Source organism: Molossus molossus, unplaced genomic scaffold, assembly GCF_014108415.1.
Source record: "Molossus molossus isolate mMolMol1 unplaced genomic scaffold, mMolMol1.p scaffold_m16_p_24, whole genome shotgun sequence".
Taxonomy (NCBI): Eukaryota; Metazoa; Chordata; class Mammalia; order Chiroptera; family Molossidae; genus Molossus; species Molossus molossus.
In genome coordinates, this window is record NW_023425360.1 from 796,254 (window position 1) to 811,216 (window position 14,963).

A 14,963-nucleotide genomic window follows, 5' to 3' on the forward strand; every position below is an offset into this window, starting at 1 on the left:
CTCAATGCGCGTCCTGACATTAGCATTCAAGGAACTGCCGCGGGCACACACTGGCTGGGGCGGCTCCCTGGACGCCTGTAAGAGGACAGGCTGCATTCAAGGTGTTTGATTTCATGGTGTCAGCGGGACAGAAAGTCTGTACTTGGGAGGTTTGCATTAGACTTTCTCTGTTCTTTTTAAACATTTTCAAGGGCCTAAACGACAACTTTGAGTGAGCTCTGGACGACAGCTTTGCATTTCCCAGGTCTGATTCCAGCACCACCTGTCGTTCCAATGTGGCCTGGGCAGCCCCAGCCTCCCAGGTCTGACCCAGCCGCCCCACAGATGCCACGCTAACACCGGGGGGCCGTGCTCACGGGGGCTGCCTCGGTGGAGCTCCCTCCTGTCCTGCTCCAGCCGCTGCCCCAGGGCCAGGTGCCGCCAGCAGCCCTGAGAGGGCACAGCTGGCTGCTGCAGGAGGGACCCTGTCGGGCCACGCCCAGGACGCACTGCTGTCCAAGAAAGAAGCAAAGAGCACTGGAGAGGCCGATCCCACATCAAAGACGACAGCAAAATGAGCCTGGACATCAGGCTGCGAGGTGGAGAAGGGCAGAGTGGGGTGAATCTGAAAATGCTTTTTCTTTCCTTTACCAAAGTGAGTTTAATCCAGACTGTGAAGGAGCAGTCAGTCGAGACAGCTTCCAAGTGGGGACACAGTGTAATCTAAGCACCACAAAGGAGAGGTGAGCCACCCGGTTCTGACAGCTCCAGGTGTGCCAGTCCGCGTGTCTCGTTGATCACAAGTCCACGTGCTCTCCCACCCCCCACTGAGGACACATATCCGGGGAGAACTGGACCTGGTGTGATTAGCTAATAGCTGTATAGCTGCCACCCATCACCAAGGGGAGGAATGAATAAATGTCAGTGGTACAGACTCTAAACTCTGTATTTAGAGTCCCCAAACCAAGTGAGGAAAATCAAATATGAGCTTCAGATGTTTTCTCTGGCTCCCACGTCCAACATTCTGGCTCAAAAGAAGGAAGGACATGCTACACACAGCACAGGGCTGGGTGCCCCTCTGCAGCCCTCCGCTCAGGTGCCACCTTGGTGCCTTTGCTGGAGGAGCCCCGGGCCCTCAGAGTGAGGAGCTGAGGCAGACCAGGGCCCGCTGTGCCCACTGCCCATTCCCCTGCAGTTTCCAAGCGTTCCAAGTGGCGTCAGCACTGAGTTATTGAGTTCCTTTTGATCAAAAGCACTACAACAGTGGCTTAAAACTCAGTCAATAACGAGTAGATTGGTGAACTAAACCTAGAGGCTTTAAGCTTGAAAATGAAGACATTGCCTGGCTGGGGTGGCTCAGTGGTTGAGTGCTGACCCTGCACCAAGAGGTTACCGATTGGATTCCCAGTCAGGGCACCTGCGGTTGTGGGCCTGATGGGGGGGCATGCAGAAGGCAGCCAATCGATGTTTTCTCTCATCGACGTTTCTCTCTCTCTGTCCCTCTTCCTTCCTCTTTCTCTAAAATCAATTAAAAAAAAGAAAATGAAGGCATCACCGCCGCTCGTGCCGTTAGAATCAGGATGTCGATGAAACGACCTGAGAGCTCTCACAGGACGATGAACAACGGGCACAAGCACATGCAGCGGTTCCCGCAGACGAGAGGGCCACCCTGCTGAGAAAGACCTGACTGGCTGAAAACAAGGCTGGCACAAAAATGGAGGTTGGAGGAAAAAGACAAAGTCTAAGAAGGCATCTGTTCCAAAAGCAGTCAGCTGCACACATGCCCAGGCAAGCGGCCAGGGGCGGCCGTGAGTTAGGGAGATGCCACAGATCCAGGAGGAAGCAGCACTGCAGTTTGACACTTAAAATCTCCCTGAGATGCCCGGCTGGTGTGGCTCAGTGGTTGAGTGTCGACCCTGCATCAAGAGGTCACTGGTTCGACTCCCGGTCAGGGCACATGCCAAGGTTGTGGGCCCGATCCCCAGTGGGGGGCGTGCAGGAGGAGGTGGTGGATCCTCTCTCTTGTCAATTTTCTATCTCTCTCTCCCTCTCCCTTTATCTCTCTCTAAAATCAATACAGATAAAACAAGAAAAAAGTCTCCCTGAGACACACACTGGGCTGCAGGTGAGCTCTCTGAGAAGCCGTCCCAGTGCCACTCTGCCCAGCCAAGCACGGAGGTGCAGACATGCGCACTGTGCACCCAGGTGGGCAGAAAGCACCTGGCCCCCAGCCCCATGCTGCCTGCCGACCTCAGCTGTGTCACCCCCACAGGCTGCCTGGCACTGGCCTCGCCTCACTCCCAAGGTCACGACGAGGTCTGAATGCAACTCTGGACACGGAAGCACTTCGTAGGTATGGATCACAAGGGGCCGTCACCATGACTTCGCTCTGAGCTCCCAGCGATGCTGCCTCGCTGTGTCCAACGGCAACACGCCAGAGCTGACGCAGGTCTGTTTCTGACTCACCTGTGGCATCTCTGGCTACAAGGCCCTTAGCAAAGTCCCCGAGGGTGGTGGAGGTCCTGCTGTCCCACTTGACCATGTCGAGACCGTTGCAATATTCCCATCTCTTCTGCTGCAGCTCCTGTAGCCAGTACGTCATGAGCTGACGATTAGGAGCCTAGAAAGACAGAGGGGAAGTGTTATGGCCAAGACGACGAAGGTTCAGAAAACCAGTGTGAGGACAGACTGAACATCTCGCCACCTGAAAGGGATAGTTTAGAAAAACAGGTCAAACAAATTTCAATTCAAGACCTACACCAGGAATACTGTTTAGCAACAAAAAACAACAAACCATTGCTTCATCCAACACAGATGAATATTTAGTGCATGCGTAAAAGAAGCCAGGTTCAAAAATCTACATGGATGTGACATTTTAAAATGCAAAACTATAAGCACAGGAAATAAATCTGTGGCTGCCAGGGCTTGGGGTGAGGGGAGTGGCTGCAAACAAAGGGACAGCACAGGAGAAGTTGGGGGTGACAGAGCTGTCTGCATCCTGACCATGGTAGTGGACACGAGGCTATGCATTTATCAAACTCACAGAGCTCCACGTGACAGAGAGTGAATTTCACTACATGTACATTAAAAACAAAAACAAAAACAAAACTCAACCAGGATGAGAAACAAAACCAAACAATGAACTAGCTGTGAACAAGCGAGAAGGCAGGTGTGGGCCCCACAAAGGAGCCTGAGGAGGCACCTCATCAACACTGCGTCAGGGAGGTGAGCAGACATCAGACAGTGGTTCCAGGGCCCGAGGCCGGTGGGAACTGGCAGCAAGTGCCAGGCCTGGAGACCAGTCTGCTCCTGTCCACAGCACGAGACAGTCTCCGGGGCTCCAACCTGGGTCTTGCTAGTGACACTTGCTCACACAGTCCCAGGTAAGGATAGCCATGGCAGGGGTAGGAACCATCTTTCTGCCAAGGGCCATTTGGATATTTATAACATCATTCTTGGGCCATACAAAATTATCAGCTTAGAAATTAGCTGCTGTATTTGGTCAGGCTGATTTGGTGAGGCAGGTGACGTTAGCTGGTATTGGTTTCGAGGGCCAGACGTCCACACCCCGGCATACAGAACCTCTGGGTATCTTACAGAAAGTTCTTCCACCTATCAGCCAAGCGATCATGGCATCCGCCCATTAACCAAGATTCACCATTAACGTTCTCTATCAGAAATAACAGATACCTGGGGTCAGGGCCTGGCTTCATGAGACAGAGGACAAGAGACCAGTGTCTGTGAGTGCGTGGGGTGCCACAGCAGAGGTCAACAGGGCAAGGCGGCTGCTGGGACAAAGAACACGGAGCAGACACCTAAGCAAGAGGAAGTGGGCAAGGGGACGGTACTCAAAGTTCAGGAAACCTGCCACCTGCACAATCAAAGGGTTCACAGTTTGGGCTTCATGTCACCTTCTCCAATAACCACAAACTCCCAGATGTCTCCATTTTTCCGGCATCTAACTCAGTGACGTGATTAGACGATGTCACTGCTGTGGAAAAGAAGAGGACAGGATGCAGGTCTGGGAGATCAGCCCACCCACGAGGCCCATGAAGCGTGGGATGATGGTGGTGGGGCTCGGCCAGCTCTGGGCAGGGCAAAGGGAACCCAGCTCTCCCAGGGGAGGGACAGGAGAGCGGCCGGGCAACACGACCAGAGCCAACCGCAGGCAAAGCCCACCTCGCCCCCCCTCCTTTCACAGGGCCCATACTGAGCCCCCACCCCACCACATCTCACGACCCCCAGCATGGCGGAAACTGTTTGGTTAGCGTGTACACGCATATGCGTGTGTGTGGGTTTTGGTCCTTCCACCAGCTTCCTTGCCTGGCTCCCATCCCTGTCCCAGGGAGAAGACCACCAGCCATTGTCCAGACACTTGCCTGCCCCACCCCCATCTGCACATGCTCCTGTTCCTGTCTGTGCTCAGCAAACACTCTCGAACAAACACTCACGGGGTCAGATCCCTTGCCAACCTCTCCAGCTGTCTCCTACACCACAGGCATGATGGAAAATCTGCTTTTTACAGGAAAACGTTCTTCCTTCACATCTCTACATAATAAATCTAACTAGGGAACAATTAGTAACCTCTTAATCATCTCTCTCTAAATTTCTGAGGCAAAAACCCTTTTAGATCACATTCTTTTTCCAGGCCTGACACATTATTCATGTTACAGAAACCTGGCCAAGAAGGAAGCAAACACCTCGAGACAGTGAGTAACAGGTTTTTTTTTTAAATCCTCACCCAAGAATACTTTTCCATTGATTTTTTTTTTTTAGATAGAGTAGAGGGAAGGAGAGAGAAAGATCGATGTGAGAGAAACACACCGACTAGCCGCCTCCTGCACAACCCCACCTGGGGCTGGGGAGCGAACCTGCAAGCCAGGTGTATGCCCCTGACTGGGAATCGCACCTGAGACCCTTCGGCACAGGGCTGATGCTTTGACTGCTGAGCCAAACCGCAGGGCAGGCTCCTTTTCCTATCTGAAAGCCCAGAGGCCTCTGAAAGCCTGGGGGGCGCTGCCACCCGAGCCCTGAGAGGCGGCGCGGTGGGCACGTGGCCGGGGTGTGCAGCAGGGAGGCCGGAAGGCCCTTCTCGAAGGAAGCTGAAGCCCAAACACAGCAACACACGCGGGGACAGGACAGGGCAGGACCGAGAGCAAAACATGGCAAAATCTGCAGAAACCAAAGCCCCTGCATTTTCCATCTGCCATCTTTTACTGACACAGAGCCTGCCTGAGTCCTGGCAGATGTAGAATCAGAACTAGTCTCTTCGCTGCCCCCGTCTCGCTCCGGCATGTGCAGTTCGTCTAGATTCGCCCCGTCCGGCAGCTGCATGTGGCTAGTAAGCATGTGATGCGCAGCTGTACCACAGAGTGACATGTTCGGGGTACACTGGGGTAAATAAAATGTGTTATTAAAACTAATTTTAATACCTGCATCGTTTAATGCAGGTATCTGAAAACTTAAAAATATAGATCATGGCTCACGTGGTTTTTGTATTAAACAGAGCTGGTCTAGATCATGATGACGAATAAGTTCCATTTCGAGAGTCAAGGTGGGTAGGAAACCCAGAGGGTAGGAAATGGCCTGGGGGTTCAAGCGTAGGCCAAGTGCACCAGGTTTGTGGGGTGTGGGGCAGCCAACGGTACTTTATGACTCAAGACAACTTCCTTTTTTAACTAGACACCCCCACAGCTTCAACCACCCATGCCGGTCATGTCCATGGAGATGCCAGTTTTCTTTAGGGACCAAAAAGAGTGAGTCTGGCTGGACTGGCTCACAGTCTCAGGACCTTTACTCCCCTCCGAAATCGGGGCAAGTAGGGCCCCGGATCATCTGGGAATTCCCTCCACTGCACAGCGTTGAGCTAAGGGCAGGTGACGTGGTCGGTGCTGACACTGTCACCCACAGCACGCTCACGAGCACCTGCCTGCCGGGGGTTAGAGGGGCTCCGGAGAATCAGCACCTGCCTCGCCTCCCAATGACCATTTAAATGCTGTACAGCCAGACGGACACTGCCGTCCTGCTGGAAGGGAAGTGACAGGCTGAGCTCCACAGCGGAGTGCACGCTGGACCAGGCAAGCAGCCAGCAGGGGCTGGGGGTCAGCATGCCTGTCTGAAGGCTCTCGGGGCCATATCCTGAGCCTCCCATGTCTCCACTCCTACTCAGCCTTCAAAGCCCAAGGCAAATGCCACCTTCCAAGGAGGTTTCCTTGACCCAAGCCTGGCCGCCCTCTGAACAGGAAGGTCACAGCACCATCTAGCCCAGGGCAGCTTCCCATGGTGGGGGACACTCCCTGTGTGTTCTGCACTAGCCTACATGCCCTGGAGGCAGAGGCCAGACCCGCTGGCCTCACTGTGGCCCAAGATGCCTACAGCTAAGCGCTCATCCTCTCCTCACGTCCCGCTGCTGGCACTGCCTCCATCGGCCTCAATCCCAGTTCACACTGCACCAACCCCCACAGGACAGACCACGTGGGAAGCCACTTTGGTTGTTCCCTTACACAGCTGCTAGGATGTCCTGGGAGGGGGGGGGGCACGCAGACAAGGGCTGGGTGGGCACAGCCCTGCTATAACAGATGTCTGTGCATTCTGGTGCCATCACATGAGGGGCTGGTTCCGAGGATGAAGACCAGGCCACCTTGTTGTGGCTGGAGGTGGGGTCCAGTCCCTGGCAGCTGCCTGGGACCATGCGCCACCCCAGCTGCTCCCACAAGCCTCTGTCTCCACGCACAGGAAGACAGGCCCCAGCACCTGTCCCCTCCTGGACCCCAGGGATCTCCTTCCCTCCAAGCCCAGACCTCTCCTTGGGGCTCAGAAAAGTCCCACAATAGTCATTTGATCACAACTGTATTCATTTCTTTCTTCTTTTTTTAATCCTCACCTGAGGATACTTTTCCACTGATTTTTTTTTTTTTTTTTTTAGATAGAGTGGAAGGGAAGGAGGGAGAGAAAGAAAGTGAGAGAGAAACATCAATGTGAGAGAGACACATCGATTGGCTGCCTCCTGCATGACCCTGACTGGGCCCAGGATCGAACCAGAGATTCTGGTCCAAGGGACAATGCTGCAACCACTGAGCCAAACAGGCCAAGGCACAAGTTCATTCACTTCAACACACACTTATCAAGGGCACGTTCAGCAGACAAGGGCATTACTGGGGGAGGGGTGGCGCACACACAGGAGCTGGGCCTCGTGCCTGACTTCATCCTCGTTACACAACTGACCCAAGCTCTCTTACCCATGGGGCCCCGCCCTGTGGTAAGGGGTCATCTATCAAAACATAGCACCTTTTAGAAGCTGTAACAATGCTCATCTCTCCTTCAACCCACAACTCCTTTCCTGGGAATCTTTCTAAAGTAATCCAAAAGAAGGAAAACAGAAAAACACCATGTACGTAAAAACAGCGTTCACTCACTTGGCAAATATTGATTAAAAGCATAACACAGGCCCGGCCGGCATGACTCGGTGGACTGAGTGTCGTCCGTCCCAGGGACTGAGAAGGTCTGGTTCTATTCCCTGTCAGGGCACACGCCCGGACTGTAGGTTCCATCCCCAGTAGGGGGCATGTAGGAGGCAGCCGACTGATGTTTCTCTCTCATATTGACATTTCTATCTCTCTCCCTTCCTCTCTTTCCAAAAAATTAATAAAGACATATTAAAAAAAAAAAAAAAAAAAAGGGCCAAACTTAGGCTAACGTGGCAGCTACGCCAGGGACATGGGCTGGGTGCGACCTGGCCAGTCCTCACCTCAGAGACGCTCCCAGCGAGACCTGGGAACCTGTTCACGATGACGACAGAAGTATAAATGTCTGGGTGTCCGTTTCAGAAACCTTCATGTATTACAGAAGCTTCTAAAACATCCAGTCAAAATTCTGAACGGAGAATCTGCTATCAAAGGATAGCAAAGAGATTATGAAATGTATCTAGTTTAACCTTTGAGAATTCTAAAAAAATAAATAAGGCATGAGGCTTTGCCCTACCAAATAGGTAAGCATATTATAAAAAAATAAATAAATCATTAAACCAGCACTGTATGACCAGAGGATCAAAGGATAAGGCTAAGCATATATGAAATATTTAGGTAGCATTTAAAATCAAATCAATGGGAAAAGTATTAATTATTAAATAATGGCCTTAGGAAAACTGGCTAAAATTTTGGAAAGAAATGAAGGCATGGTGAACTAATAAGGGGAAATAAATTTAAATTTGATTCATGACAATCTTGCAAGATAAGATGATGTACCTACTGCCAAGGACTCTGGAGCCCAGTGGTCTGGCTCAAACCCCAGCTCTGCCAGGTGCTGGCTGGGAGGCAACATGCCCAGGCCCAGATTCCTCCTTGTTAACATGTGAAGACCACAGGAACCTGCTGCACTGTGTTGACTAAATGAGATATTCCGTGCTAAGCTCAGGACAGTGCCTGGTGCACAGACCACTGCTAGGCATCCACCACCCACGTGCTCATGTGGCCGAGATCCCACAGGCACAGTCAGAAGTCAAAGGTGGGCCTGCGCTCCTTGCGGTCAGGGGATAAGGACAAGTGTGGGTCCAGGACAAATCCATCCTCTCAGCATTTCAGCAGGAATCAGAAGTTCCTCTACGGTTTTCCCAAGTAGTGAAATCTCGATGACCCCAGCCCCAGACAAGGTCAACGGAAAGCCTGCACGGTGCTGGGCTCCCTGGGAAACGCCAACTCCCACACCAGGGCTGGTGCTCTGCACACCGAAGACGGCTGCCTGACCACAGTTCTGCTCCGAGGACATTCTTAGCAACAGACTGCAGTGAGCAGGAACAAGCCCAAATATGGAGGACAGAGATCGTGTCCAGCATCAGAGAATCACCAGGTCTCCAGCCCCAAGAGCGCCCTTGCCAGTCTCTCCGATTTATGCTCCTTGACATTCTGTTCATCTACTGGGGTCTCTGCAACAGCGTCCTGACTGGTGGTGTTGTCTTCGGTCTCCCCGTCCGGAACCTCTTCTCACACCCCACCATCAAGTCTTATGTGTCCCATGCTGAGAACTCTCTGATGGGTTACACAGCCAAGCCCTCTGGCATGGTGCTTCGGCCCACACTGCCCCAACCCCACGGACTATAGCTTCTCTCCCACATGACAGGCACACAGAAGCCAGCTTCCATGACCCCTGCTCCCACTGCACGAACACCCACCTGCAAACTCCTACTTGCTCCTCGGAAGTCAGGTCAGAGATCCCATCTACACGGCCACCTGATGCCCTTACAGAACCACTCGCTCATTCCTCCTAAGGCCCCATGGGATGACACAGCAGCTCCGTCACTAGAACGAGAAATCTGGGCTTCCCCGCAAAGGGTCAGGGCCTACCATGTTTATAGCCAGAAGGACAGCACAACCGGCAGCCATGAAGGAGCCGCAGGAAGGCAAACAGATCCAGATACAGGAAGTCTGACGTCCCAGGGGAAGCAAATTATCCACAAGCTGCTCAGAATGAAGGGATTTTTGTTTCTTACGTCTAAGGAAGGCTATCGGGATTTCTGAGCTGTGTCTAAGGCAATTCTTCCATAAGCAATAAAAAGCACAAGAATATTGGAAGCAGCCTGGGACTGCTCACATAAAAAATAGACTGCAATCCCAAGTTGAAAAATAACTCTTGGTTCCAAATTTTCTTTTAAGTGTTTCAAAATCATGAGCCTGGAAACAAGCCCAAGGGATCTAGCTCAGTACCAGTTAAAAAAAAAAAAAAAAAAAAGTAATTTTTCCCTGGATGGTTTTGAAACCCTGTGTCTCACCCAGCGACTGAGGCTGAGAAGGGGAGTAACAGCAGGTCTCCTGGCCCCTCGGAGAACGGACCACGACTGCATGAACCTCCACTCCTCTGGTGAACATAACACATGCGTGTCTTCTGTCTTATCAAACTGAGGCCTTGCACACTCATACCTAATTAGAATAATCACATGTATTCCAATCTAAATCCCTTCAAAGACGGAGTAAGAAGCTAGACACTCACTTTCCAGAACAACTGGAGTCGGCGGGGTGGCTTTTCTCCGGGAAGGTGCCCACTCCTCATCTGCTCTGGGAGGTAGGTGGTGGTCCTGCCATCTCTAACAGTCAGCATTCACTTTTTTTTTTTTTATCCTCACCTGGGGACATTTTTGCATGTATCTTCAGATAGAGCGCAAGGGAGAGGAAGAGAGAGAGAGAGAAACATCGATGTGAGAGACACATCAAGTGGTTGCCACCCACAGGACCCCATCCGGGGCCAGGGACAAACTGCAACCGAGGTACGTGCCCTTAGCGGAAACTGAACCTGGGACTCTCTGGTCCACAGGCTGCTGAGCCAAACAGGCCAGGGCTCAGCATTCACTTTAAAAAGCAAACACCTTGAGCCCAGCCAGTGTGGTTCAGTGGACTGAGCGTCGTCCCATGGACTGTGAGGTCCCGTATGATTTCCAGTCAGAACACACGCCCGGGTTGCAGGCTTAATCCCCAGTGGGGGGTGTGCAGGAGGCAGCCAATCTATGTTTCTCTCTCACATGGATGTTTCTATCTCTCTCTCCCTTCCTCTCTCTGAAAAATAAATAAAAGCATATTTAAGCCCTAGCCGGTTTGGCTCAGCTGTTGAGAGTGTCTGCCTGTGGACCAAAGAGTCGCGGGTTCAATTTCGGTCAAGGGCACATACTTCAGTTGCAGTTCAGTCCCCAGCCCTCATTAGGGTCATGCAGGAGGCAACCAACTGATGTTATCTCTCTCCCATACATAGATGTTTCTCTCTCTCTCTCCCCCTCCTTCCCGCACTACCTGAAGGTAAATGGAAAAATATCCTCAGGTGAGGATTAAAAAAAAAAGCAACGCCCTGGCCGGTTTGGCTCAGCGGTTAGAACATCGCCTGCGGTCCGGAGAGACCCGGGTTCGGTTCCCGCTAAGGGCATGTACCTCAGTTGCAGTTTGTCCCCAGCCCTAGTTGGTCATGCGGGTGGCAGCCACTCGATGTGTCCCTTTCACGTCGATGTTTCCCTCTCTCACTTCCTCTCTCTCCCTCCCACTCTGTCTGTACAAAAAATTGAAAAATGTCCTCGGGTGAGGATTAAAAAAAAAAAAGCAAAGACCTTGAGAGAAAAGCCATTTCTTGGACCCATCTGCAGCTAACACAGTTTTTAGCTTTAAGTTGAACAGAATTTAGAAATTCATGGTAACCGACTAGGAGACGAGAGCCTACATACAAACAGGACAGAGACAAGCAAAATTCTGGGAAAGGGGCAATAAGGGAACTGGGCTTGTGAGGGGCCTGGCCTCAGCAAAGCCACCTGGGTGACAGATTTCACCCAGACAAGGTCAAAGACAAGGTCCCCCCGGGGTTGCTCTTCCTGTAGGAAATGCAGAAGCCCAGATGCTTTCTGTTCAGAGGAAAGGGAGCACGTGGCCGCCCAGTGACCACAGGCCACATTCCTATGGCTCTCCCTAGCTGTGCCCTTGCACGATGGCAGAGCGAGGCTCCACGAGCTCAGGATACACTCCCGCAGCCACAGCCCTTGCACGATGGTAGAGCGAGGCTCCACGAGCTCAGGATACACTCCCGCAGCCACAGCCCTTGCACGATGGCAGAGCGAGGCTCCACGAGCTCAGGATACACTCCCGCAGCCACAGCCCTTGCACGATGGCAGAGCGAGGCTCCACGAGCTCAGGATACACTCCCGCAGCCACAGCCCTTGCACGATGGCAGAGCGAGGCTCCACGAGCTCAGGATACACTCCCGCAGCCACAGCCCTTGCACGATGGCAGAGCGAGGCTCCACGAGCTCAGGATACACTCCCGCAACCACAGCCCTTGCACGATGGCAGAGCGAGGCTCCACGAGCTCAGGATGACACACTCCCGCAGCCACAGCCCTTGCACGATGGCAGAGCGAGGCTCCACGAGCTCAGGATACACTCCCGCAGCCACAGCCAGCAGCCTGTTGGACTGCAATGGTCTTCACACCCCACGCAACACTGCACTGCCCTGGCTTGGTGTTTTTAACTTAAAACTAAGATACATGGATGCCTGAATTAAAATGGAGTTTTAGGAACTGGGTTTGGGAGAGGTAGAATCCCAGCAGAGATTCAGGGTGCAGGGGAGTCTGGTCCCAGAAATCTGCCTGGCCCGTCAGTGAATTCACAGGAGTGTTTGGGAAGCATGCTGGCTTCTAACAGTCTTTTAAGGTAGAGCTGGTGTCTCAAGAAATTTCAGGTGGTTCTCCTACATCCCTCTGTTATTCACCCTCTGCGCAGGGCAAACAGGGGGCTTGAAAGTACTACCAGCTATTCGGTGGTGGCCATCGCTAAAACTGACTCTCCCAGAGACACCAGTGCCCTTCGAGAGCTCCCCCTGCAAGTCCTGGAGGGACCTGAGCATGTGGTGGTGTGCCAGGGACCAAGTGACTGCATGGGGGACGGAAACCTCAGGGCCTGGGAGGAATTCTGGAGAGGGGATAACAGGCCCCAAACCATTCCCTGCAGCACACAAACTCAGAATGTAAGAGGATGCACAGATAGAAACCACAGAGTGCCACCTGAGATGAGGGCTCAGCTCCCCAGTCTCTTCCACGCAGTCCAGGGCTGTCTAGTCCTCTTTCCTTCAGAGCCCAAGCGACCCATCACTCAGGATCTGAAGACAGCAGTGGTTCTCAAAGGGAAGGCCACGGAGGCCTGCAGTGGAGGAGTCAGATGGTGGAGAGAAGTGCAGGTTCCTGAGGCCCACCCTGGCCTGACCACCTGAATCAGGACCTCTGGGGGCGGAACCCTGCAATCTACATTTTAGCAGGATCCCTGGAGGCGTCTTCCCCACACCAAGTTTAGGAAGCACAGGTCCAGAGCGCTGCCCTTTACATGACAAAGATGAAAGAAGCCTTATCAGCATGTCGCTCAGGGAGAGTAGGTGGGAGAGGGCCTCGCTGTCAAGCTTAAAATTGGTTCACTCCTGAGGCTAGAGGGCCGGGCTCCCAGAGCAGTAAGAGAAAGCAGGTTCGGAGGCCATGGGAACACCCCCAGAGAAGGCCCAGAACAGGGACGGCAGGCCTCGTCTGCCACTAGCATACTGCTCAGAAGACCACCTGGAAATCCATCACTTGTACTGTTCATTTCCAACCTTCAGGTGATGACATATTAAACTTATGCTACCACACAAAATAGGTAAATGTACAATTTAAGTATCTATATGCAATAATTAAAAACAGAGACCGGCTGGTGTGGCTCAGTGGTTGAGCGTTGACCCTGCACCGAGAGGTCGCCTGTTCGATTCCCGGTCAGGGTACATGCTCAGATTGCGGGCCCGATCCCCAGTGGGGGGCATGCAGGAGGCAGCCAGTCAATGTTCTCTCTCATCGATGTTTCTATTTTTCTCTGCCTCTCCCTCTCTCTCTAAAATCAATAAAGAAAAAAAAGTTTTAAAAAAAAGCAATTAAAAAACAGAATAAGCCTAATTTCCTACCAGTGGGTTAAGATGGAAATAAAAAGCAAACATCATCAAACTGCTCCATTTACAATGATAAAATACAGGTCATGTGTCTGGGAAAGGCTCTGGTGCCGGAGATGCCACCCCTAGCTGGGACTCAGTGTCCTCACTGTGGCAGGTGGGGACAGAGACGGCTGATCCCTAAGGGCCCCTTCAGTCTGCATCAGGGATAAACCAAGGGGTTTATTGCAGCTCACAGAGCCACTTGAAGACAATGTCTTCCTCACAGCCCAGGAAAAGAGCAGGCAGGCTCCCTGTGGCCACAGGTAACGCTTGGCTCCTGCCATAGCCCTATGCCCACAGGGCCTTGCTCAACAACTCTGCTAGGTGAATGGCTGGCTGGCTGATTACATTTCTAAAGCCAGGCCACCTTCTCTGCAAGCCCAGCCTACCCCGGACATCAGACGACTAGAAAGGGAAGTGAAGACTGGGCTTGCTACCAAGAAATAACTCTTATAAAGCAAGATCAACATCTCCGATAACACTGGCCTGCTCAGTTCACACTGAAGGCCAGGCCTGCCTCCCACAGGCAGACAGGTTCTCATCTGAGGCAGGCTAAGGGAAAGCCTGCTTTCTAGTAGGGCTGGCCCTGTAAACAGCCAGAGGAGGAAAAGCTCCAAGCCTCAGCTCCTGACTCTCCCCTTCTCCACCAGAGTCCGTCTCCCAACAATCAGTCTGAAAAAGCAAACAGCCAAGCATGGAAAGATGCTGATTCCATCTGATGGAAAACACAGCTTGCTGATCCGAGAAGAACCAAACCTTTGAGCAGTTACACAATTATACCAAAGCCTGACCAACTCCCTGGCCTGTCTTCTCCAGGGAGCACTTCTTGATAATCAGTAAACACAGACCTCTCCAAGGCTGCAGTGCCCACAGAAATCATTACACGAAGCACAGGTTTCTGGCTCTGGGCCACATCCAACTCAGGATGCCCTCTCCCCTTCATTCACTGTGGAAGGGTGCCAGACTTCCCTCAGACCTGAACCTGGCAGACATGTGATATTCACGCCCAACACTGAACACCACAGGCAAATATGGTGCCTCTCAAAGTTTTTTTTAAAAGCTCTCGCAATTCTTTGACCATATCAAGTGCTAATCTATTTTTAAAGCCTTAACGCTGTAATTTCTTAAATGAATGGAAAATTTTCCCTGCTGTATCTGCAGAAAAAGCATAACACTTGCACCATGGCAGGTGCAGGATATTTGCTGAATGACGACACGCACACTGCAGACCTCCCTGTGACCGTGCAGCAGAGGTGAGGACACCCCACGAGGACACGAGGGGCGGGAGCATTCCTCTCACACACACCTGACATTCCTCTAGGAACTGGGATGCAGGGTAAACCCCAGACAGATCTCTGCCCCAGAGATCATCTCAGCCTTGTGCCCCATAGGGCCTCACACACACAGCTGTCCAGCATGCCCAGCATGTTCCTGTCACCGGGTTTCCAGGTAGATTGTTTAGCAGATGCTGCTCAGAAGCATCATTGCTGCCTGACGCTCAGTTTCTACACTGTATTCA

General features: G+C 52.3%; 1 protein-coding gene across 4 annotated transcripts in view; it reads right to left on the reverse strand.

Annotated features, from left to right (window-relative positions):
* The window catches only part of TBC1D2B (TBC1 domain family member 2B), a 43,369-nt gene that overhangs the window by 22,326 nt on the left and 6,080 nt on the right, over positions 1–14,963 (reverse strand). For 2 of the 4 annotated variants that reach the window (XM_036277996.1, XM_036277998.1), the window contains exons 1-2: positions 9,961–10,096; positions 2,446–2,599 (exon numbers count right to left, since the gene is read on the reverse strand). In XM_036277996.1, the coding sequence (XP_036133889.1) occupies positions 2,446–2,599; positions 9,961–10,068 (262 nt within the window). In that variant the 5' untranslated portion in view covers positions 10,069–10,096. Of the gene's footprint in view, positions 1–2,445; positions 2,600–2,773; positions 2,833–9,960; positions 10,097–14,963 lie in introns of those variants that run through there. The other 2 variants (XM_036277997.1, XM_036277995.1) reach the window with 2 other exon arrangements.